Below are 26037 nucleotides of genomic sequence, written 5' to 3'. Positions count from 1 at the left end.
TGACTCGCCCATTGATAAATCTCATTTCTTTGCCTTTAGAAACTCTTGGGTTGCTTTTGCAGTTTGCTTTGTCTCATTTATGCATTTGCACAGTGAAGCTCTGTCTGACCAGCTTTGCAGCATTTGCCTAAATCTGAGCAGAGAGTACGACCCTGCACACTTCACAGTTCATCCTGCTGCTTCTATCTACAGCCACATCATCAGTAAACACTAGTACCCCCCCCCAGTGCACCTAACAGCCAAACGTCCCCATGAGCTAGTCTGGGTTGCATCTGTCCAGAACAGCGTGAGCTCTTCTAGTTGTTTTCCGGCAGTCTGATGTGTCCTTCCTGTTCTCGAGTCTAGTTTGCACCTTGTTGTAAACCTTCTGTATTAACATTCATGAAAGTGTGTCGTGATTGTAGACTTTCACAGCGATGCACCTTCTTCCTCAAGCGTGTGCTTGACTTGTTTTAATGTTTCTCTTTTAATTTAGTCTTCTGTGGTATTGCTGAGCTCTGCATTCATTTAATATTTTTGGAAGAATGTGTCGGATTGTTGATCAGACAGGTTTATTTTAGCTCTTCAGCCTAATGATGGTCTCCCTCACTTACACTAACATGTCTTGGGCCTCCTCATATTTAGAGTTTTAGTGAAAAGCTTTAAATTATAAATTCAACACATGGAATCAGCTTCAAATATTAACGAGGAGCAGGCCTCTGAAAATGGGAGACTGTATAAAAATGACTATATAATGTCTGTTTAATTCATAAACGGTTAATGTTAATTTTTATTTAAAATGCTTGAGTGAAATTATATCTAGACTGTTTCATTTAAAAACATATCTGCTGTGGTCGTGTACAGAGGCAAAGTGTCTTTGTGCAACAAATTATGGACCAAACTATGTGAGAGTGGTGAAAGTCTTCATGAATCTGCATTTCCTAAAATCTAAAACTATTCCTGTGATGCAGACCAACATGTGATGTCAGGAAAATCTCCTGCAACTTGTTCTAAATCATGGACCACATATGGTAGTTGATTGTAAGCCTGCTTTATAAGCAGCCTGAGCATGTCCGTTGGGTAAGCTACTGATTTATTTAATGTGTTGGGCAGAGTTGGTTTTTGCTCTCATTGCATATTTGACTGTAGTGAGGAGCGCGGCTTCAGTTTACGTGGTTTGTTTGTTTGAGAAGCATTGCTGTGTTAGTTCCCACGTTGCTCCCACCAGTGTGTGACGAGTTATGAGAAACTGACTTTTGCTTTGGATTGATCTGTCAGTAGAATAAATTTGATCCTGCAAACGACTCGTGTTTACTGCTTTCTGTTTCTGATCTGTGTTTGTTTGTTTGTCCGCAAACTCCACCGTCAGGAGTTAAACAACCAAACGTGGCACTCGGTTACATCTTACGTCCCTAAGGGTTTTTATCTACATCTGATATTATGATGTCATTGTGTTGCCTAGCAACCACCTACCAATGGCTCAAAGTGATCAGTTTTTAGCATTTTTGCCCTTACAATACCTCAAAAATAGCTTCCATCATTTTATTTCATGACGGTAACATCTCATTTCAATAAGTCACATCTAAATGGTAAATGGCCTGTATTTATATAGCGCTTTACTAGTCCCTAAGGACCCCAAAGCGCTTTACACATCCAGTCATCCACCCATTCACACACTGGTGATGGCAAGCTACATTGTAGCCACAGCCACCCTGGGGCGCACTGACAGAGGCGAGGCTCTGGCGCCACCGGGCCCTCTGACCACCACCAGTAGGCAACGGGTGAAGTGTCTTGCCCAAGGACACAACGACCGAGACTGTCCAAGCCGGGGCTCGAACTGGCAACCTTCCAATTACAAGGCGAACTCCCAACTCTTGAGCCACATCTCAAAATTTCTAATACTCAAAAGCTAAATTATGTATGATATATTGTGATGTCACCACATTGCTTGGCAACCACCTATCAGCGAGCTAAAATAACGTTTTTTTTTTAGACCTTCCTATGATCCATCCTATCGTTTTCATTTCACAACAACCTTTAGATCCACAAAAGTTGAATTATATACATTTTGCAACCACGCAGCAACAGGCTGAAATGACCCATAATGTAAACCTATAAACGGCATCTAGCACCCCTATCTTTTTTTTTAACCTTTCTCAGTGTGATCAAGTGTATCAGTCTGCCAACAGCATGAACAGGTCAGACAACACCGGACCATGGACACGTAACTAGATGATTAAGTTCAACTGAAGCTGCAAAAAACGAAGACATGAGAACGCTTCCTCACATATGTTTTTAATTCTTCTCACACACTCATCGCCAACATGTACATTTACATTTTCAACACAGAAGTAGGCTTGAGACTTGAGTCTCAGCACGGAAGGTAAAATGCATCTTAAATTAGAGACAGATTTAAAAATGGCATTCTTATTACAGCGTATGTGGTTATTATAACATATTGCAAGTAGGGAACTTTCATATCACCTTAGCTACTTTCATATCACCTTAGCTATTTGCACATACAACAAAAATAGTTCGACCACACTGAAGGTCTGTTTTTGGTCTAAATGCAAGCAAGAAGCGCAGCTGCAGCACATCAGGGAAGGAAAGTCGGCGCTGCGGTGCTTTAAGTAACACAGATCAAGCTTCAAACTTTGTGTTACACCTGGCACAGTTTGCATTGTCGTGTCACATAAAGTTGCAGCATTTTGTTTCAGAGTTGAAAAAGTTTTCAGGCCTGCATCATAAAAACTGATGGAAATGTCACGATCGAAGGTGTTCACATTAAAAGCATCCTTTGAAATTATTTTGTGTACATTTATAGATAGATAGACATAAATGAGGCCTTAATTAAAAATTCAAACATTAGTCAGTGGTTATTTTTATTTACTAAGAAACAATCTACAGACTGTTATGACACTGGTGTAAATGCACAATCAGGCACAAAACACATCATTGTACTTGTAAAGACATCCAAGAAACCCTGCGCCTCTTACAGTTTAAGACAAATCTCTACAACACTGGTTTCTAACACTTATCATCCTCTTGTGTGACTGAGACTCCTGAGGAATAAATATCTAAAGCACCAGTACAGACATATACCACTAACAAACTGGTTTTCAAACAAGCCGTCAGCCGGATGTGTTTGGTTTTAGGCAGTGTACTGTATGTAAGGAGAAGGCAGTGGGGATGCCCTGAGACACTAGTGTAAAACTAGGAAGGCTGTGGATACAGGAGTGAGTGTTTATGTGCGTGGGAGTGTTGTTACCAGAATGTACAGGACAATCATAACATAACCAGACAGCATGTAATGAGTTCATTCAGGGGTGCGTGTTCAGATTTTGCTGGTAGCAGTCGTAATATTGCACTAAAATGTCGTCTACTTCATTACTTTATTCGAAAATATCATTTTGTTGTAAAGCTGTTGTGCTTATGCCTTACACAAAGCATAAAACTGATTTCAACAAAGCTACAAAGTAAAGCTACAAAAACATTTTCATCAGAGGTCATGAAACACTTAAACGCAGGCGTTCACACGAGCACGCGAGCAAAGCATGGAGAAAACGAGCGCGACTCACCAGCGGGCTCCTTTCAGCCCGTGCTGCTGTGTAGTGTGTTTTTTTTTTTTTGGGGGGGGGGTTTGCTTCATTTTCTTTTGATAAAAGAAAAGAAAAAGTCCCCACATCTGTCAAAACGCAGCTGGAATGGCACACGAGCACAGGAGTATATTCTAATTAAGGCAATTAAGAAAAAAACCTGTGCACCACAAATACAATACAGGTGTCCCACATTCACACTTCGAAGAATACAAAAAGAGCTGACATGAATACGGTGTTAGAAAACACTAAAATTAATATATTAATAGTACTAGAAAAACTTAAGCAATTATCACAATTACAAAGTAAATGAATGAGAAATGTTTCAGAATTAAAGTTAAACACAAAAACAGTATTAGTGTACATCACAACATGAAATGACTTGATCTGAATCGGATTTTCACAATCAAAATGCAGCTCGGGTGTGCTGAACGCATGAAAACACAGATTAACAACATCAAAAAAACTAAGAACAAAAAAAAGCGTTGAAGTCATCACGGTCAGTCTTGTGATAGAAATTTAAAAAAAAAAACGTATAAAAAAAGTCGCTCTTACAGCGAGAGTTTGCAGATAGTGAATAAAGGGCAGGGCGATGATGATGATGATGAAATGGAAGGTGCTAACCTTTGTTTATTGCACTTTTGATGGACCCCAGACAGGAAGGTTTGAGGCCAGACTACTTAATTTGACATCAAATAAAAGACTAGGCGTGGGGGCACGTGTATAGATGTGTGTTTTCATGTGTGTGTGTGTGTGTGTGTGTGTGTGCACCCACGTGGGTGTCTGAATATGTTTGGTGAGCAGGTGAGATATGAAAAGTTGCACTTCAGCAGTCTGCTGATTTGCGGTTGTCTCTGTCCTCCTTCGACAGAGGAGCCCTAGCCTCCTTCATTTCCTCGCCTTCCTCGCCGCTCCCGCTGCTGCTGCTGTCGCTTTCGGCCGGATAAACGACCATACAGAACTTCTGGCCCACGTATGTCATTTTATCTGAGAGAAGAGAGCAAAAGAAAAGGAGTGAGGACAGATTGAGGTGCAGGCTGTCTGACTACATGATGCAGTTATTAAATAGCATAAAGAAAAACAACTGCTATTACTTGTAGTTATAACATTTTATAACATTGCGGTCGTGGAGTGGACATCCTAACAAATTCACATCAAAGTCAACTACAAACAACCCAAGAGCTACATCTCATGACACGAAGTTCCACTGGTCATGATTGCTTCTGTAAATATATAATTATTTTAAAGCATGTTGTGTCTAAATTAAGTACGGTGTCAAAGAACACTTCTGACTTATAAAATAGTTCCTAAACAATAATGAATTTGCATTTCCTGAACATTGAATCATTAAGTTAATGAGAGGAAAAATATTGGGCTGATTTATGGGGACATACCAACAAAAGCGTCAAAGCACTGTGGCTTGTTGTCCCAGTATACTCCCAGGAAATAGACTGGGACACCGGTGAGCATGATGGCGAGGCCGATGCCGCACACCAGGGGCTCAGAGTAGAGGGAGAAGATGAGCAGGAAGGCCCAGAAGAGGAGGTAAATTACCGGCCATATCAGGCTGATCTGAGAGGAGAGAGAGGAAAACAGATTTTTATAACGTAGAAAGAACAATTTTTTTTAAACCACTTTTTAATCATTCATTTAACTCAAATTAAAAGCTATTCCCATTAAAGCTGAACTAGATGGACATTTACATTGTTTAAATAAGCAAAGTGCAAAATATATTGAGTACAAAGCTAAACCAAAGCACCACATGAACAGACCTTGATTGGCCGGTGCATGTCGGGCTGTTTAATACGCAGAACAATCTGCCCGGCGACAGTAACTCCGTAGAAGAGGTAGTTGATGAAGCCCACGTAGTTGATGAGGGTGTACATGTCACTGGTGCACAGCATAAGGAGGGTGGACAGGCACTGAGGAATGAGAAAGGTTTGTTGTGTTTAACCGAGTGTGGTCAATGGAGACAGAAGAACTTGTGTATGTGGTAGAGGTAATATGGAGCCGTGTAACAGGGAGAGCAGTACTCACTGTGAAGAGCAGGGCAGGGATGGGAGTGCAGCGTGTCACATGAATCATGGCCAGCAGACTGGGGAGGTGGCCCTCTCTGGCTCCGGCGAAGAACAGTCTGCAAAGGGAGAAGGACAAACACAATGAACAATGTTAGCACGAGGGAGAAGCCAAACATTATGAAGAAAGCAAGAAAGACTGGAGGGGGTCTGGGTGCTCAGTATTACGACTGTGATGAATTTAGTGGACATAAAAGCAGGTTAAAGCTCATTTCGACCTCTCCAAAAACGCTGCCTGCCCCAAACCAAGTGCCCTAGTTGACTTCTCTGTCTGCCACATTTTACATTTGGTTATGAAGAACAGACTTTAAATTTGAGGACTACTGAGACAATCCATGCAAAATGTGTCATGTTAGAGCAGTTCATAGTAAAGCTTTGGCCTTGATGTCAAACACTGACTTCACATAGTACGTAGTCTGTTGATACAAGTCAGTCTAGTCCAACTAACCGTGAAGATGTGAAGAGGGAACCGTTGACTCCCCCGAAGGTGGAGAGAGCCACAGAGATGGGCATGATCCACGCCATGACTCCGAGCAGCTTCTCACCAAAAGTCTGGGATGGAGAAAGGGTTGGATGATAAACAGACATAAAGGCACATAAGTATGTGTTTTAATTGGAGATAGAAATAGATGATGTACACACAGAAGACCTATATAGACGCAAAACCCACTTCAACACCACCTCTCATGTTCATTTACTTTAAACTGGAGCTGGACTGCTTAACATGTACTCATAGATTACATTCAAGTTTTGTCACATGCTAATTAACCCTACAACTGAATCATACACTACTTTTTATATCTTATAGCTTGCTGGTGTCAAACATAAGGCCCATGGGCCTGAAACGACCAATCAAAGATTCCAATCTGACCCACTTGGCAGCTTGAAAAATGTGAACGAGGGCACTGATAAAGACCTCCCTCATGGACATCCATACTATGCCAAAGTAATAAACAAACAAATCACAGAAAAGTTCCTGTTTTTTTTCTTAATCTAACACACTGTTACTGACTTGAGAGCTTTAAAAGAAGGCAACAGGACTTTTCATTTCTAAAACAACTAGCAGAGAGTCCCAGGTAATAAACTCACCCACCATAATGTCTCCAACAGCCCTGGTGACGACTCAGGACCACCTCTATAGGGGATGGTTACCCTACTAGGTGTATATTATCTTGGACCTTGGACCAGTTGTTTGAGAACTGAAGCCTCTTGGATGAGAGGCAAAACATCTTCAAAAAACCACATCCAGCTCCCTTCTTTTCAAGCTCTCAAGGCTACCTTGACCTAGATGCCTGAGATCCTACACCAGGGGTAGGAACTCCAGGCCTCAAGGGCTGGTGTCCTGCAGGTTTTCCATTTCACCCTGGGTCAACACACCCGAATCAAATGACTAGTTAATCACCAGGCCTCTGGAGAACTTCAAGACATGTTCAGGAGGTCATTTAGCCTTTACATCAGCTGTGTGCTCAAGGACACATCTAAAGTTCCCCACCCCTGTCCTACACAGTCATAGTATTATTGCCCATGCATTTACCAACAACGACCATTAGAGGGTGTCATTCATTTGAAATAACAAGGTGTGTCTGAATGAAGTGACAGGACCACCACAGCTACTCACCACAGCAACAGCATTTGAGGCAAGCAGCTCCTGAGGACTCATGGCTGTGACATAGGCGATGTTGGCGAAGACGTAAACGAAGGTCACGACAGGGATGGAGATGAAGATGGCGCGAGGAAGGTTCCTGAAGACAATACAGCACAATACTTCACTTAAGAACTGAGAGAAAAGCAAAAGATTTAAGGAAGGAAATTAAAAAGGATGTTTTACAGGTGGGGTATTAATGGATAAGAAAGGTTACCAAAGAAAAGGAAATGAGGAAATAAGTCACTACTTTTTTATTTCTACATCTGTGACCAGACACTGGGAATGTCAGGGGGATTTTTTCCATTGTTAAGTTACATAAATTTCAGAGAGCTTTAGCAAAAAGGATCAGGGATTAAAAATAAGCTTTGTTGGTATGTGACTGCTAATTACTCAAACAGTCACAAGCAGCTTATAAATCAGATATATTCCTGTGGCAGTGTGGCATTTAATCTTGTGGGAATGTGGTTTTCTACACACAGCAGCTTCATATTTATATATGTATATGAGAGGCAGCGTAAAGTGTCTTACACATAAGGATCCACCAGCTCCTCTGTGACATAGTTGAGGAAGTTCCACCCGCCATAGGCGAAGGAGCCTTGTAGGAAAGCTAAGGCTATTAAACCTACATCGTAGTCCTGGAAGGGCTCAAAGGCGTTGGCAGGCTCCAGCCAGTAGTACTCTCCTACAGGTAGAGGAGAAAATCTTCAGCTTGGCACAAACACAATGGAACATTTACAACGATAGCACAAACTTTTCCAATTTTCTAGTCATAGTAAATAACAAAAAACAAAAAGCAGTTTATTTTATGGTTCTCTCTGTTCATTTCTTAAATCTGCATGACCTTCCCAAATTAAGCGGGCCTGTTCCCAATCATTTATCTCTGGTTTGATAACTTGTTTTGCTGCCGGGGTAAACAGCCTGGTTTCCTCTGAGGTCTGGCCATGCTGTAGGGAGCCCAGCTGAAAACTATCAGCTAATGAAATCAGCGTGTATAAAACAAGTTGTAAAAGGTACTTTGTTAAATCCTTGTAAAGTGACTTTGTAGAATGTGTACTGCTTTTCCTCATTCCTTCTTTTTTATTCTTTTAAATCCCCTATTGAGGCTTGTTTTTAAAGATATGTCTACCACTCTCTCTATTGCATACAGTTCCTCAGATATGAGCTAAATTCCTCCCATCAAATCAGCCTTTGAACTCTTCATTATCTCCAGACAATTGTGCAGAAATCCCCGTTTTGCCCTTACAATAACTCTTCCTCAGCCATGTTTGTGCTGTAAACCCTCACAAGCCTGCTGATATTAGCAAAAGGGCCCCAGCAACTCGCTGACCCCTGATGTGAAGCCTTTACTGTCCCGACACACTGAGCGCGTCCCCACTGACCCTAAGTCTGTGTCTGTGTGTGCAAGAAATGGCGAAACCATTGTGAGCGATGCACATATGAATGCACATATGGCAGCGGTGAGCTTACCCTTGCAGACCTGCACGACTCCCATGATGATGATGAGTGCCAGCGCCAGCAGCTTGCCGGCAGTGAACATGTCCTGCACTCTGGTGGCCCACCTCACGCTGGAGCAATTCACCCATGTCAGCAGCACTAATAAGAGAGAAGCACACAGTTATAAATCAAGGACAGCATTAATTCAGCCAATACTCAAAATCAAGCTCAGTTGCAAGCTGTCGCTGATCTCAGTGCCAGCTCGCAGCAGCTGACGGCTCAGCAGATATCACTCTCATTAAACTGTGCTATTTAGGCTGCTTCTGTCTTCTTTTATTTAATATGAATATGCAAGCCACTTTGCAACCCGACTCCACCCCAGCTCCGTCTTATCAAGACGTTTCAGAGAATTTAGCCTTTAGTGGCTACGTCTTAACTGCGAAACCCAGGAAAACCAACCCTGCAACCTACAATGTAACCTGACCTGCACCTACCTAAAAATGTAACTACACGTCGAGTCGGTGCAGTCAGCAACTACTGCGATTGGCCAATTACACCTGTGCCATGTTTCGGGCTACTTTTTCGCAGCAGTGTATGAATGAGAATAACAATATTGCCTAAAAATCGTATCATAGTTAGGAGCAATAATCATAGTACAAATGTAAGGACAAATGTCAGTGAAGTCCTGGAGGGCAATTGCTGAAACTAAACTCAGCACTGATGTAAGGGAAAGAACTAGAGGGACAAAAATGTTTTGTACCCGAAAAAAACAACTGACCACAACAAAGAGCAAAGACCCAGGAGGGAAAAAGTCCCAGCATTTTGTTTGTTTCTATCAGCTGGCACCACATGAAACACACTGGGACAAGGACCACAAGGTCCATCCATCCATCCATTCGCTTCCGCTTATCCTTTTCAGGGTCGCGGGGGGGCGCTGGAGCCTATCCCAGCTGTCATAGGGCGAGAGGCGGGGTACACCCTGGACAGGTCGCCAGTCTGTCGCAGGGCTAACACACAGGGACAGACAACCATTCGCACTCACATTCATTCGCACATTCACACCTAGTGACAATTTGGATTATCCAATTAACCTATCCCCACAAGCTGCATGTCTTTGGACCTTGGAATTATGTTAAATACCTTGTCCAAGGTATTTAACATAATTCACCGCATACCAGCGTAAATATCGGCAGTGACGTTGACAGCTTACGTAGGTTATGTGGTAGCCTCAACAGCGATTCCTAAATCAGGCGTTAGCCGAGAGCATATCTACCATCATTAATGCTGCTCTGGTCTGAGGTCTTGCTGCTGCCCTCTCTGCTTTCAGCGTTGCAAGCATAAAACAACAGAACCACACCACCAACAAAAACTACAACAGATGGACATAATGACTTTCTTGTGGTCCTGACTGGACTTGTTTTACTTCACTTTGCTCCAATTTTTCAACCGAATCCTTCAATATCATTGACTTCAGATTGTCACGTATGATCGGACACTCCTACTGTTATTACCGGACATATACGAAATTTGCACTGTGAAACAGTCAGACCATGTATAGATTGTGTAAAAGTATTCTGCTGAGCATGCTTATGTCGACTTATCTTTGGAGTCGGGTGTTTATGAGCTGAAGTAATAGTAACCGAGTAAAATTTGTTGATCAGTATCACTGAAGGCTGTGCTGGTTTATGCATTAATTGCTTTATCACTTCATTCACTCAAAGGCACTGTCACTGCATAATTTTGCCCAACAGGCAAAGGAGATATGAGATATATCACTGATGACCCCGATAGATTTAAAGTTTCTCTCATATCAGGTCAGTGAATTAGATTAAAGCCGCACATAGACAGCAGCGACATTTGACTCCCTTGCTGCATCATCACATTCACCCATTATCGTCGTGTGCCTCACCTGCAGTTTCCCTTTAAAAGGAAGCAATTAGTTGCTACAACACGAGTGGCGATTTATGAATAATGCAATGCACTTTGGAGCATTTCTATGCTTGCATGCTTATATAGTGCAACATTACATGTGATTGCTACTTTTTGAAAGTTTGTGGACTTGCTCCTGTCGATGTATTTACTAGAGAGCTTCATATCAGGGTTGATGTGATGAAGCCAGATAAGCGCGGCCTCGAGAAATTACTTGACATGTTAAAGTTTTATAGGGATGACCGATGTTTTTTCTAACTGTCTGGTCCTTTCAGAGCTCTCTAATCCTGCTCATCTAGCATTTAGCAGAAGTTTTTTTTTTTTTTAGAAAGTCCTAAAATGTATTTAGAAAAGCTTTTGACCTCATGGGAAAGCTAACACATACAAGAGATAATGGATTTGATCTGTACTGCTGAGCACAACAAGCCAGTGGGTTCAGGCCAATAGGGTGCCATCAAAGAATAAGCTTGTTTGACTTTGTGGGATTAAGTTCATCACATTAAATAACTCTGAGCGGAGCTGCCACTGCGGGGAACAAAGCCAGGTGCACGTGAACGGACATGCATGATATTAACATACTGTGTGCTCAATGCAGACAAAGAGGGGCACATGATGGGCTTTGCAGATCGGACATAGTTGTGGTGGAGCTACGCAGAAATTTGTGCATCTCCTGCTGCTACTTCCTCCACACAAAAGCAGGAAACAAAAGGCATGCAGATTAGTTCAAGACTGATTCTTATGTAACTCTCATTAACTACATATTAAATCCCCAAACTGATCTGGTGGTAAACAACTGTTTTAAGAGCCAGATGATGTTTCCCACTGCTCTACATTTCAGTTACAGCATAAACATTCCCTCCTGCTCTGCTGCTGACTGGCAGATTGTGGACAAACACCTGAAGGCACCATTGGAACTTGGAGCTGCTGAGCTTTTTCTAAGCACAGCATACAAAATGAAGACATTATTTGCTCCGTGCGCATGTGTGTGTGTATAGGAAAATGTCCTGAATTAACCATGAGCCTGTAGGAAAACATTGGAGAATTATGACCTTGCACGGAGCCATCTGTAGGAAGAGGCAGACCTCACGAAGAATCCCCCTGCATGTCTTTGAAATGGTACACCATTTAAAAAATAAAAGCCTGTCATGCAGCATGACGCTGTCAAACTGCCCAGTGACTGGTACTGTCTGGTTTGCCTGTCACCTAATCCGGAAATAAATAAGTAAGGCAATATCCTGCAAACTATTACATAACATTCTGCAAAGGCCATGTTTAGGAAATCACAGGTACGTCTAAACACAGACCCAAAGGAAACGAGCAGGTGACCTTTAACCAACTTTTCTCTGAGCAACAAATCATCAGCAAGCTTTTTTTCCCCTTAAAAGCTGCCTGGCAACATCTGTCTAATCAACTCAAGAAAGAAGAAAATCTAGAATTACGCAATAAAGCATGTGCTAGCAGTTCTTGGTAGAGCTAAGCACATTTGGCTTCAAGTCATTTGTGTAAGTGGATTAAAAAAAGGCAGGTTAATACAGGTCAATGTGTCAGAAACATTAAAAGCAAAGTATTCAGACAGAAACAGAAAAACTAAACAATATCAAAGAAGCTGTTTCCTGCCTGCTTCGTCAGCACCAACATGCTTGTTGTATATCTTGTCAAGGACCATGATGGTTATTAAGTTTGATCCCTTTCAGCCCTTTCAGAGGCGTATTTACAGGCTTTCCCGCATTAAGCTTAAGTGTTTCCAACCAGAAGTGTGCCATGTAGCTATTTTGTTGTTGTAACAGGGCTTCTTCTGCCAATTTCAAATGACATTTCTTCAAATGTAAGCAAGCAATTATTGCTTTCCACCTATTTGGTGCCAAATAACTCGGAGCATAAGACTGCTTATTCTGCCAGCTTAGTAAAGTAGCAGTAGTGTTTTTGGCTATGGTCATTAGCAGCAATCAATTGGTTAACTACATTTAAATGTCTTTTCATGCATTCTCATGCAAGTCTTTGGAAAGTGAGCTTTCAGCATCATTAAGCCAAACAGGACAGCAAGCTGAGCTCATCATGGGAAGCAAATCAAAATATACAATACTCCGCAAAAAGTTTCACTCTCCCTTGAAAAACTTACAAAGTGAAACTTTGTATTTGCCATTTTTAATTATGCATGTTTTATACGCTTTAGCATGCAGACAGGGATCAAACCACCGGCCTTTTGATTAGAAATGCTGCAGTCATCCACTCACTTTCAGGATCTAAATCCAACCATTTTTTGAGTGTAATGGTAAAAAAGTGATGGAGGGCGAAAAAGAAAGAAAGTTTAAAAACAACAAGAGTTGGATTTAGTAGGGAGATGCAGGAAACATCTGAGAGAGCTGCAGTATACAAGATGAGTGAGTGAGAATGCCTCGAGGAAGGAACTAGTGTGCAGTTTAACTCAGAGAGAGATATTTTAAATCAATCTGCATCCAGAAAACACCACACTGAACACAACCGTTGTCCTCCTGAGAACTGAAAGCACTTTGCAGTACCTTAGAAGAGATGACCTAAAAACATTGTTGCTCTCCTTATTCCCCAATAAATTTCATTAGAGTTGCAGGGGTTAGACCACAGCTCCCAATAAAAACAATGTATACATGAAACGCACGAATCGCCGCCAGGTAACACAAACAGTGCATGTATTCTTCTCCAGGCTTCACGACCGTCTCTTTTTGTGTCTCAAGGCTCCCTGAAGTATTTGTCTAGTGTGTGTGAACTTTGTCAAAGTACTCAAATCTACCACAGTCATGTTGGCGCCAACACATTTCTCCATTTGTCTCCACACATTTACTCCTCACGGCTAAACTCTGCCAGCTCCCTGTGCACTTCCTCTCTCACATGACCTCTAACTGAGGGTTAAAAAACACAAGTGCTTCATAAAACAGGGGAAAACTGGGATAGAAGGCATAAACTGGATAAACAAAGTCATAACTCAACCAGTCAGTGAATTATAAATAGGTTGAATGTGATGACGTCAACAAAGCAACAGTTGCTGCATTGGAAAATGTGCTTGAAAGGACTTTCAAATGTTGAACTCCACAACATCTAAATGCTGTTATTAGACTCGTTTGTTAAAGCTGCATGAAGCAGATATTTGCTCTAAGCCCCTCCCACAAGAGAAGTGAACTAGGCCTTAAAATAGGTGAAACATGTCTCCCAAACCCTCGATTGTACTCAATTGTTGCCGACATGGAGCGCCGGAGACAAGACGATCAAGTCATCGTTCCAAGTCCGCTGTAAGGTCAAGTCTCCACGTAAGACTCGGAGCAATCACACAACCACAGGGTCTCCATAGAGCCTTCTGCTCATTATCTGATGATGACATTTACACCACTTGGAGACCCCGAGCCAAAATATGATGGCAATGCGTCAAGGAAACTATAACCAATACTTAAAGCCAAATTTAAACCCCCACTCTAAGCAGCTCAGAAAGACTGCTTTACGTTTCTTGAAGAACTCCAGACAGTTGGTGTCGACACCAATGTGCTGACGACACCAACTGTCCGCCATCTATAATCCAGTTATGAGATCCAACACCCGTTTTCACGCCGTGTGATTAGGCAGAGGATCAATAGGGACTCCACGACCCTCTTATGGACACACCCAATAGGTCTTAAAAAATCTGGGACTCTCCACCAATTGCTCTTAAAACTGAAGAAGCTTCTCGGATGAGAGCTGAAACGTCTTCAAGAAACTTAAAGAAGTCCAGACGCTTTTCTTTCCAAGCTCCTTAGACTACGATGACCTGGACGACTGAGAACCTTCACAGACATCACTGCTTAAACGTTTTTGTGTTTCACAAATTATTATGTAACCTTTAGAAGTCAATGCCTTCACCAGTTTAGCATTAACGCCATTAAATTCAGTCAGAGTTTGTAGTTCAGTTTATCTTAGTTGTTGGAAGTCTGTCCTCCATGACGTGGAAAACACACCTCTGGGTTGTGGTTCATTTGTGTCTGGGCGTGTGCACACGAGTTAGATGTGATGTGCTACTCACAAAGACAAACGGCAGCCAGCACACGCAAGCCATTTTCTGGTGGAAAGCAGGTGGGGAACAGAGGCTGCAGGACATAGTTGGAGAACGTCAGCGCGATCACAGCCTGGTTGGTCGGGTAGATGACAAGCACAGCGATCCACAACCGCAGGAACCTGCGCAAAAAGAAGGGATAGTTATGAAAGAACTTTAACTGAGTATTAATGGACTACGCGAACAAAAATAACAAGTCAATAAAACAGTTCATATGTTCATGGTTTATTAAGCTTGTAACAGTCAATGATTAGTGAATCATTTATGAAAGTACCAGTGCCTATTTCACTTTCTCCACATTACATTAATTTAATAGTTTGTACTAGGAAAAGAAGCTACACAACAGTGTCACCTTTGGGTTCTGAGGAGCCATGAATGGCTTCAGTTGCTATACTCAGCTAACACTAAAAAACAAATGACCCAGTTACTGAATAGAACCACTTCCTTGCATCACTCAGAACAAAGCAAAGAGAGGAAATCTCATGCTGCTTGTGACTAAAATAGTAAAAAAAATTTGCAGCTACTTTGATGTTAGGTTACCGGCACATTGCCCCGTTATTTTCCTGTGTTTGTGCAGGGAAACGACATTTAGTTTAACCCAGACCACTAACATTTCTGCCTGGCAACAGTTTAAAATGGGGTGACTCATCCAGTCTTTTAACCTGCCAAAGTAGCAGTAGTCATGGAGAAACGCAACAGTGAAACAATACACCAACACGCCACATGTTACACATTGTCTGCTTTAATATCACATCAGCCCATTGTTTTTTGTTACATTTTTTATTGTGTTTACTCACATTGATGTATTTTGTAATTTTCACCTCGTTTTCATCTTACATGATTTGTTTAGATAGACATGCCTGACAATACTTATCTCACTCGCCTCAGCATGATAACAAAAACATGCAAACAGGCAGATATCAGCAATAGTGGAATAAAATGAATATCGGGCTGATGACACGAGATTTAGCAGAGCTCAGGGGCTTAACGGAGTGACAGGTATAACCGTACACGTGATATCTCCATTAAATTCTCTGGAAGCTTAAAAAGGAATCATTACACTCGAGTGCATTAATGGGATGGCGGCTCGCTGGAATTTGTGAGTGTTTGTTAAAAAACGTCACTCTCGAATAACTCCCTTTTCACACTGCTCGCTTCACTTTTAGCATTTTTAATACTCAAATTTAGTATATTTCAGGTAAATGATGTATTTTTTTACTTTACTAAAAGGATCTAAAACCTACATTTATTACTGTTAAATACAGTAAAAAAATAATGTGTTGGGTTTAATGTGTAAACATATGATAAACTAAGGTGACAACGATGAAACAAGCTAATCTACCATTACACTTTGAAGCACACCAAGCTAGCTGCAATATTTTAATGTTAATTAATGTATAAATTATCTATAATATTATAAAATGGACTTGTTGAATATTAGGTTGTTAATAAATTATGAAAAGAACAATCTGTAAGTTATTTAGCACTAAGTAGTATTTAAATATATCAGTGTATAAAGTTTGTGGATGCAGCTAGAAAACAATGTTAGATTCTGTTAGCTCATAAGTTAGCATTGCACCTAAAAACTAAAATGCTAACAGTAATGCCTTTCTTCTGCACTGAGTCTATGTATAGTCTTTGACCTAGACTACACAAGTGGTTGACACTGTTGCTAGTGTTCAGTCGACTTTGTTTTAAACCTACACATTAGGTACGTCATAACTTCAAGCCCTTTGGAAATCCTACACCGTAATCTGACGTGCACCTTCCTAGAAATGTAACCATACATCGCCCTCGACAGCTACAGATGCAGCTGTCGGCGTCACCCACTTGTCGAGGCTACAACATGGCCTGCAGTTACATTTCTAAGTAAATGCACGTCAGTTTACGGTGTCGGGCACAGCAAAGTTACGGTGTAGAGTTTCAGAAGGGTTTGCAGTTAGGATGATGGAATGTAATGAGAAATTTGTGAATCATTTGTTTCCATTTAACTTCCACTTAAACCACTGAAACCAGCTACACCTACAGTATTCCGTGTAGGGGACATTACAGGTGTTACGTAACCCTCGTCAGTTTGATACAACAAAGGCCCTTTGTGCATGAAGCGCTGTCCATTCAAGTGTTTGACGATACAATTTTCAAATTCTTTCTTCTGCGAGCTCGCCTTCGCACAGCTGCGAAGGTGATGTAAGTACACCCACCATTCCAGTTAGTGACTTATAAGCACGCCCCCATATACACAGATGGGGACAAAGGGAGCAGCAAAACAAAAACAAACATCCCTTGAACATGGATTTATTTATGCTATACCCAGGGCACATGGAAACGGTGCGGCCCCAACACTTCAAACTGAGCATGTGAAGCCACAGAGTACAAAGTCTCTGGAGTTAGATGTTCATTGATGTGTATTGATAGTTTGCGCACAAAGAGACACAAACAATCATTGTCTGTTTGGTCTGCTTGAATTCCTCTCCCAGAATATCTTGATAATATGCATCCTTGTGATAGTTGGAAAAAACAACAACAATGGTCTGGTGTGTGTTTACTTTCTGAGAAAAGGCCTAGTGTGTGTGAAATCTTCGCTAACAAACAATATTGTTTTTGCTAGGAAACTAACTTAGCGTGATTCCCAAGCTCTTGCTGTAAGAAGCCATTTATGGATGAATGGGAGGAGGCCGTGAGCGGAAAGTCAATTCAAAACTTTCCATTAAAGATTGAAAACCCCCACAGCGGCGTGCCATTCGAGATTCTCTGAGTCACCTGGAAGCTCATTTACTGGCAACTAATTTGAGTCAGTTGGGTGAATGTCTGTTTCTAAGATCTGCAGCTGGCTACAAGCTAAAGTCCACCTTTCTACGGTGGACTTTAGATGCAAAAATTTCACAAAATTAACATCATTGTGGGATTTAGTGTTTTTAATATGTTATATCTGGTTGCTGTGCTTGTACCTCTGGACCTGCTTTGGATCCATACATCTGAGCTCCATCAGCTGGATAATCCACCAGGACTCGTCAAATCCATGTCAAATTAACTTTAGTCGTTTCTGGCCCATTTCAGGCCCTTCTTCTCTTTGTCATGCAGTTAATAACCAAACCTTTTGTGGAATGACTGGGGGCTTCTTAGCCCTCACTGATGTGAGAGTGAATAAAAAAGTCCAAAGAGAGAAGCTGAACTATAAATCATTCCAATTACAAAGATGTAATCCTTTGAAAACACATTTGTTATGGAGAAAATCAGCTTTCAATTAGTAACAAATGGTGTCCTATTTTTTGTACGTCATGGTCTTAACTTTTTCCAGCATAAAGAAGACAGCTGGCGACCCCCCCCCCCCTGTATCCTTAATGTTGAGTTTTGACACCTCAGTATATAATCAATAAAAACATGGTTTCAGGGCCATTAGGATAAGTTTCTGTTTTTTCGAAGGGTGGCCCCAGTAAGCTACTCTGAGGTCTTTTGTTCAATGACGAGGCCAATGATAGAAACTCCTCAATTAAAATAAACAAAACAGAGTTACCCCTAGTAGACCTCCAATCGGGGAAGAGTTAAAACACAGGTGCTGATTTACCCCTGAAGATGTGTGACATCTATAAAAGAACGAACGACTCACTCACCCTGCCAGCCCGCCGAAGATGTCCTTGACGTAGGAGTAGTCTCCTCCAGACTTGGGGATGGTGACGCCTAGCTCGGCGTAGCACAACGCCCCGATGGCGGTGATGATGCCGGTGATGATCCAGACGATCAAAGCCACGCCCACTGAGCTGGCATTCTCCATCACACCCTTTGGGCTGACAAAGATACCTGAGCCAATAATGTTACCTGGTGGAGGGAGAGAGAGAGAGAAAGGGTTCACGTTTCAGAAGTGCTGTCCAAAAGCATTATGGGAAGTAGTTGTCTAGCTTTAGGGCTTGTCCCATGTTATTAGAAAACAAAGTGTGGCTATAAGGGCAACTGCTCTACCAATTTATTACTATCTTGTGATTATTATACAAGTGGATGGCTGATCACTGGTGTATGAATTCACCCAGAAGCACCGAGGGAAAGACTGAGGAAACAGACATATGACAAACTAGACAGGAAATAAATAGTTAGGTCACGAGTAAAATGGAAAAGATGCTTTAAAAAATAAGAGAGAGAACGAGCAGAGTTTCAACAGCAATGAATCAGTCGAGCTGCCTGGCAAAGTGGGAACCTGCGATATGCTGACTTGGCATAGCTATGAGGAGATGGAAGAGGGCCGAGAGCAGGGTTAACGAGTGCAAAGAGGGAGGAGGACTGAAACGTGGACGCAGAGGGGGGAGAATAATGCCCTGACATATTCAATGAGCGTCAGAGAGCAGTTTGCACAGCAGATGAAAGAGACGGATGGTTGGGTTCAGGTCTAACACGAAAGCGTTCACTCCTCTGATAAGGCTGACGTTGGCGGTCATGAGAACTGATCAAGTTCAGCTCACCGTGGTTTGAAGGCTTGATGCCATCAGCCACAGGGAAAAGTGCCGGGGTCAAAGGTTGGCTGGGTTAAATCACAGTGAGTGCAGTGTTACAGTACAAAAGTCAGAGATATGAACGATGCTATCATATTGTGCCTCGAGACATCATCAGGTGGATCCTTTGTGGCTGCTATAACTGCAGATAAAGTGTAGTATTTAAGCTGCTGTCGACTCCTGTTCATACCAAGCTGGGGGATTAGGGCTCTAAGTTGTGAATATTATCAAACTACTTCCATTTTAACCAATTAGACAAACTAAACCATCCTTTAGTAAAGGTTTTTAGACATTTTACCTGTGTAATATTAACGCTACATCTCTGTTTATATATCTTCCAGGAAATCAGGTGGGCTTTTTTTAATTTCTTGTGTAATACAGGACTGATTCTTCAGGCCTGTATAAATCTAAATCAAACAATTTTTTTTTTTTAAAAATCCTCCCTTGTTTGCACACTCATACACACACAATGCTGCTCTATTTAAGCACTCGTGGTACCTCGGCTTTCTAAGATTAGCCTAATCTAAGTCAAAGGCATGTGCACAACTAAAAACATGCACATTGTTTTTTAGCTGTAACAGACTCCATATGGATCGTGTGCGAGTGGCGAGAGCAGCCGCTGGCTTACATAACGCTAGTTGCAGCTTAAAGGTAAAAAGGAGACAAACAAACTCTTTCTCCCCTGATTTTGTTGACAACTTTATGACAGAAAGTGCCTCACCTTTAACATCTAGAGGCAGGGGGGGAAAGCAGCCATCTGCTGACTCAGCATTAATGTTGCTTTTCTTGTAAAACGGTCTGGATGGGTGGATTTGCCTGTGCAACATAAAGTTTGGTAGACTTTCCAGAGGCTTTTGAGTGTAAAGTGTCTGATCTATGTTGTTTTGAATGTGTTTATGCTCTGAGCTTTAGATAATGGAGACTTTTTTATAGAGGCAATCAAATGTGCGCGTGCATGTAGTGCGTTCATGTCATGTGCATCATTGCGCACTACGGTGCAAGACTGCTGACTAATGTGGAATCTGCATGTTTCCTGTTCTTACATTTGTTGTTTTACACCCCTTTGTCTCCAAGCAGGCCAAGGGGAAAGAAATTTGGGAGGTTTTTTTGGTTTTTTAATGTGGAGTTGCTAAACTCTTTGCAATCTCTGACCAGCTGAGTGCTGCATCACCTTTAAGAAGCAGGCGATAAAAAGTCTGAGCTGTCGAATCTCCACAAAGTTGTTCTTTTTTACATATTTAGGTACATTTTTAACTACAAAATATAAATAATATATTTTTTTATTAGATCGTTGTTTCATAAAGGAAGAGGATTGGTTTGTGCCCTCTGAGCATATTTATGTTCCTTGTTTTTCAAAACAAGATTTCATTTTTAAGGAATTAGAAAGACCACTTTTTCATATCTAGGTTTCTAGGAAGCCACATTTTATGTGACTCATAATAGAAACTGGGATCACTGTCTGGTACGTTCAGCTGCCCACATGAGTCACCAGAGCAGTCATGTAACCCCCCCACCCACCCCCAATGAAATAAAAAGTAGCTAAAAAGTAACGATAATTTGCAAATTAAATGATACGTAATTCTTTATGCAAAATAATTTTTTAACATAAAACACCAAAAAAGAGAATGCGATGAAGCAAAAATAAAAACACTTAACGTGCATGTTTTAAGTGGTAGTAAGACTTGGCATCGACAACCAAAATCTAAACAATGCCATGAAAAATAAACACAAAAACACCTGATGCTGGATACAGAAATGAGGCGGTGTTCATGTTAAAACTCCGACTTTAAAACAGATTTAAGATTTTTCTAATCTGGTACAAAACAAGGTCTTAGTCTACATTGCAACAACATATAAACCCATTTAAAATATTTTCAGGCTTAGTTGTGCATAATTATGGGCGAGGCCACTTTGAGTGACAGGAACATGCTGCTTTGTTGTGTTGAGGTTGTAATGAAAGACCTTCTGAGGAGTCTGGTGTTCATCCCCCCCAGTAAGTACATTTTGTTCCAAGGGTGTTTTTGCAAAGTCAGCATCAGTCTTAATGTCACAGCAGATTAGAGACGCACGTTGCTCAAGAAAGTGGCTAAGACAACTTTCCACAAGAAAAAAGAAAATGCTAAAATGCTACACTCAACACTTTGAAACCGTAGTTTATAAGCCAATGGTTTCCACATTAACCACTGTTTATATATTCAGTCTTTTACATAGACTGTAGATAAATGATGCCTATGTCCCTCTTTTATATACAGCCTATTGTATAAATTAGCTTGCCTGAGCCTCCCTGTGACACCCCTAAAGATATCACTCAACCAAACAGCATCCACAAGTTATAAATGTTAGGCAGCTTGTGTGTGTTTGTGCAGCATTATGATATAACCCAGATGAGCCTTTGCAAAGCTCTGTAGAATTAGTCTTTGTATTTCCCCTCAGCTGCAAATCCCTGTTTAAACAGCTACCAAGCTGAGGCAACCTGCTGCTTGGCCCTCAGCCGGAGCCTCAGACTGTGCATGCGTGCATGCTTTTGAATATGAAAGGAAGGTATTATTACACTGAAGTAATTAATCGGACGTAACTCGCATTAATGGTTTTGATAGCAAGAAGAGGAAAAGAGGAAGCAAAATAAAGGCAGGCTTGTTTGTCTGTTTATCATTAATCCTGCCAATTATTCCTGGATTTAGTCTCTGCAATGTGAGTCAGTTTAAAAAGAAATTAATATTTAATAAAAGTACGATTCATCCAGGAATTTCTTTACATAATACAAAGACTGGAGTGCAGCTCAGACATGGCTAAGCCAGGCAAGCTAATAAAACAGCATTATCAGGGTGGAGCCAAGAATGGCCAAAAGTTCACTTCTAATCCCAGGCTTTGGACCTTTCTGCAGTTACGTGTCTTCATTTGTGTGTGTGTGTACGTGTATGAGCGATAAATGCCTGAACTGTACAATAGGCCATAAAAACATTTGATGTCCTCGTGTGCTCGACCCTTTTCATGGAAACCCAGCAGGGCATGTTCGTGAACCAAAGGATCAGTCGAGTCACCTGAGCTCACGTCTCCCTCGCACAGGACGGCGTGAACTGAAGTGGCATGAATGAGTTACTTGGCCAAGGACAAGAGGGCTGAGCGCCGAGGAGTGTGGACTATGGAGGGCTATAAAAACCTCCCGGCCCTGTGCTGCCCCAACATTTCTTAACGATTGGCAGGTAAATGGAGATTGATAAAGCAAGCAGTTTAGATTATGATGAATGCGGGTGTGTTGAAGGGTGGAGCTGAGCTGGTGGAGTAAGGATGCTGTCAGCATGCGCAGGGATCTCCAGCGTCTGATTTCACAGAGTAACAGTCTCATCTCTCCCTGCCACGTCATTTTTTTGTACTCCTCTCTTGTTGAAAGCTTCTCGGGATATCAACCCACCCCGCCGTCTCCCCTCTCTTCTCCCGTTGCCGTGGAAACACGTGAATGAGTGACTCATCCCCCGCCCTTCTATTCCTCCTGGCAAGGTCAGCATGAGGACCGCACACTCTGGCAGGACAACCTGTGCCATATTTTACCCCAAAGTTTTTATAGATCAGTTTGTCATGTGATGATGATAATGCATCGAGAGACCCCTGTTGCTGTTAGACAAATGAGGGATGGCTTTCACCGCTCGCGTTAACTGAGTCCATCTAATCCACGAGGATAGTGACAGTGCTAGTAGGCTGATTGTGGTCATTTGAATTGAAATGAAAAGCAATTTCTGGTTATTTGGTAACTATTTTGATTGAAAATCAATCAGTCAACATTTAAAACAATGCTAATCAATCACACACCTGATCCTCATCATCATTGCTTCTATCTCTGACCTCGGAAAGCTTCTTCCAAGAGAAGTTTGCATGTTATGTTACGCTGCAGTACATATAGCTTATTTTACAATTTGCCCCGTGTAATATAAAACAGCACTTTGAACGATTCGAAGACTTAAGCCTTTGTCATCATTTCCTTACTCCTCACTCCTTGCAGTTTAGGGGACTGCTGGAGTACTCAATACTTTATTAAACACTCTAAGCATGAATAGTGGGCATTATCACTACAGGAGTCTTAGTCATGGAGTGAAATTTTTGAAAATCCATAATGAAAATATCAAAATGTTACTGATTTGATCTTAAACTTTACAGTCTTGTGGGTCTTTGCACTCAACACAATACTCAAATACATAGCAAAGCAGCTTTCTATTAGTACTTTTCCTCAAAAGTGTCACGGTGCAGTATTCAGCTGTAATTACAAAGAATGGTGGATTCCCGTGCAAAGGTTCCTGCATTTTACAGGAGTAAGGAGTCAAATAACTGAACTAAAAGTTAAAGTGGCTGGAGAAATGTCTTTAACCCTTTATCTGATGAACCATATGGTAAGTGGATGATCCAGTATCACTGTAGGGTTGAAATTTTGAGCTTGTATTGTGGTGTGTGTGTGCATTATAATGGGCTAAAGGTGCATTTTCCAGTCAATCCTAACTAAATTACAGCTGCAGGCTCAGATCAGTCACATGAGCCTAAAAACTGCATGCACCAATCCTCAGAGATGAGTTAAAGGGACAACATCCTGATTGCTGCAGAAAATTGACTACAGAAAAATGATGATAGCTTCAGTGATTAACGACTGCAGGGGCAAAGGGCAGGAGACTGTTACAGGGCAGACTCAATTACAATATAAGTTTAGTTTGTGGTGTCTGCCTGTGTTCAGCTGTTTCCAGCTGTCATGTGAGGTTGCTCTGTAGAGAGTGTGTTTGCCTGTTTTAATCATTTTAAGCATGATGGAGACTTAACGCCCTTTTTGATTAACTACAATATGTGTTGGCAACATTTCTGCCTTGCTTTTAGAGTCACACAAATGATCATCATTATCATAAACTTGTAAACTACATTCATCAAATCTGGAATTTGATCCCAGTGCAGCTTTTTTTTACCCTGCTCATAACTGAAGAGCAGGTGGCTGTATACTCTGATTTTCTCTGCAGTGCTTAGTCCCGTCCCTGTTTGTCATATTCTCATTTTTACACACTTTTCATACAGTCTCAGACCCTCAGACATTCAACATAAAGATTCGTCGCTGTGCTGTCAGACAACAGCCTGCACCACATGTCATTCCCACGCAACAGCAGTGACACTCACCAATAATAATACCGCAGGCGCTCACCAGCCCGATCTCCTTCTTGAGCGCAACACCTCCTCCTGACTCCTTCACAGCGGCACCATCCTTGGCAGATCCCGCCGTGCTGCTGCGTTGTCTTGGGCCGTCCGTCATCTTATTAGATGGACGATTTTATTTCGTTTTAAATGTCTTTTTTATGCACTTGGTGTTGCCCGTGCGCTTGGAGTGCTTGAGCGCAAGCGTCTTCCTTGTGCGTCTTCCTTGTGCGTACAGGAAACGTGCCCCGCTTATCTGATAAAGGACGTTTATCGTTGCTGCTTTCAGCAACTTGATTAATTTGTCAGATTAAGAAAAAAAATCTCTATATTAAAAAGCATAAGGTCAGCAAAAATGTGAAGTGCTTTTTGGAAACCGTGTGCAAAAAGAAATAAAAAAGCGCAGCTTCCTGACAGCTAAGTTTCTTCAAGATTTCCGCGCAGCTGACAAACCAAACAAAGTGATCTCGCGCAGTAGAGCCTGACACAAGCAGCGCGTGATGATAAGTCCGTTTATCGAGAGAAAAACGCTTATTCCAGTGTCAGGTAGGTAATAAATACAGTGACACGGTCCTTGTGTCAAACAAAGAGACACTTCGAAACAAAACAAGAAAGAGCTCTCTCAGTCTTTCCTTGTTCCAGGTGTGAGCCGGAGAGACAAAAACATCCTCTCAGAGAGCTGCTCCAGCAGTGCAGGAAACACTCAGAAGTAGCTCAGCTTTGCCGTAAACACCGACTTGTGAAAACCTTGAACAGAACACTGAATTTGAGTAGATACACGTTCTTCATAGCACCGCCCCACTCCCAGCCCCCTGTCTACTTCGAGTCTGTGTTTTTCTTCTCACGACCATGAGCTCGTGCTGCGTTACTCATTCCTCCTTCAATAAACAACTAAAACCGCTTTTTGATTAAGAGAAAAGAAAAGATATAAATGTAGATTCAGTCTTCATTGCTTCTGCTCCCTTTGCCCCCCTTCCTCTGTCATACTCTCTCGCTTATTATTCAAGATGCGGTCTAAATTTAGCTCTTTCACCGAGACGTCACACCTCACGCTGCACGCCACAGCACTGCCGGTGTGTTCTGTGCAACTTTACATGGTCACAGACCCCTTTCCCTAAATCGGGGGTGTAACATTTATTTTGATTCTGTGGAGAGAAATTAGTCTGATGATTTACATGCGTGAACCAAAATGTACAAGTGTTCACAGGGATTTGTGTGTAAATCTGTGTTTGTGTGTGTGTGTCTGCTAGTGTGTTCCAATCCACATACACACATATATTTTACAAATAGATCCAGACCTGAACAAACATATTTTCTTTATTTCTACCTCACCACATATATGGTGTTTTTCCGGGCCAAAGAGTTTCCTGTGTGTGCAGATGTCTAAGAATGTTTGTGACATTTTTTCACTCGCCTATAAATCATCAAATATGCCTAAAATGATCACCTGATATGGACGAATCACGCTGCACGTGCACGCCATGCTTGCAGTTTTTACGGTGTCAGTTTCACATGTCAACAAATGTAAATGCGTTTAAGTACAACCGGAAAACTGGCATATCTGACTTCCCGTGTCACTGCCAAAAAACAAACTCTTTTTTTCTTCTAAATAAAGTGGATAACTCGTCATTCCACGATTAAAAACTGATATTTTTTTTTATCATATGTCCCAGTTTTCTTAAAC

General features: G+C 41.6%; 1 protein-coding gene across 1 annotated transcript; it reads right to left on the bottom strand.

The window, feature by feature from the left end:
* Positions 1-2258: 2258 nt before the first annotated feature.
* slc7a8a (solute carrier family 7 member 8a) lies at positions 2259-25368 on the bottom strand. The gene is made up of 11 exons (XM_026162291.1): positions 24339-25368; positions 18324-18528; positions 14683-14834; positions 8763-8888; positions 7824-7977; positions 7269-7392; positions 6099-6202; positions 5613-5709; positions 5348-5497; positions 4970-5147; positions 2259-4562 (listed from the first exon to the last, which is right to left on the bottom strand). Exons 1-11 carry the CDS (start codon positions 24469-24471, stop codon positions 4402-4404), a joined length of 1584 nt encoding a protein of 527 aa, XP_026018076.1. The 5' UTR covers positions 24472-25368; the 3' UTR covers positions 2259-4401.
* Between the last annotated feature and the right edge of the window lie 669 nt (positions 25369-26037).

This window comes from Astatotilapia calliptera, chromosome 3 (assembly GCF_900246225.1).
Source record: "Astatotilapia calliptera chromosome 3, fAstCal1.2, whole genome shotgun sequence".
Lineage (NCBI taxonomy): Eukaryota > Metazoa > Chordata > Actinopteri > Cichliformes > Cichlidae > Astatotilapia > Astatotilapia calliptera.
The sequence above is the reverse complement of the archived record's forward strand: the minus strand, read 5'-3'. Positions and strand labels throughout refer to the sequence as shown.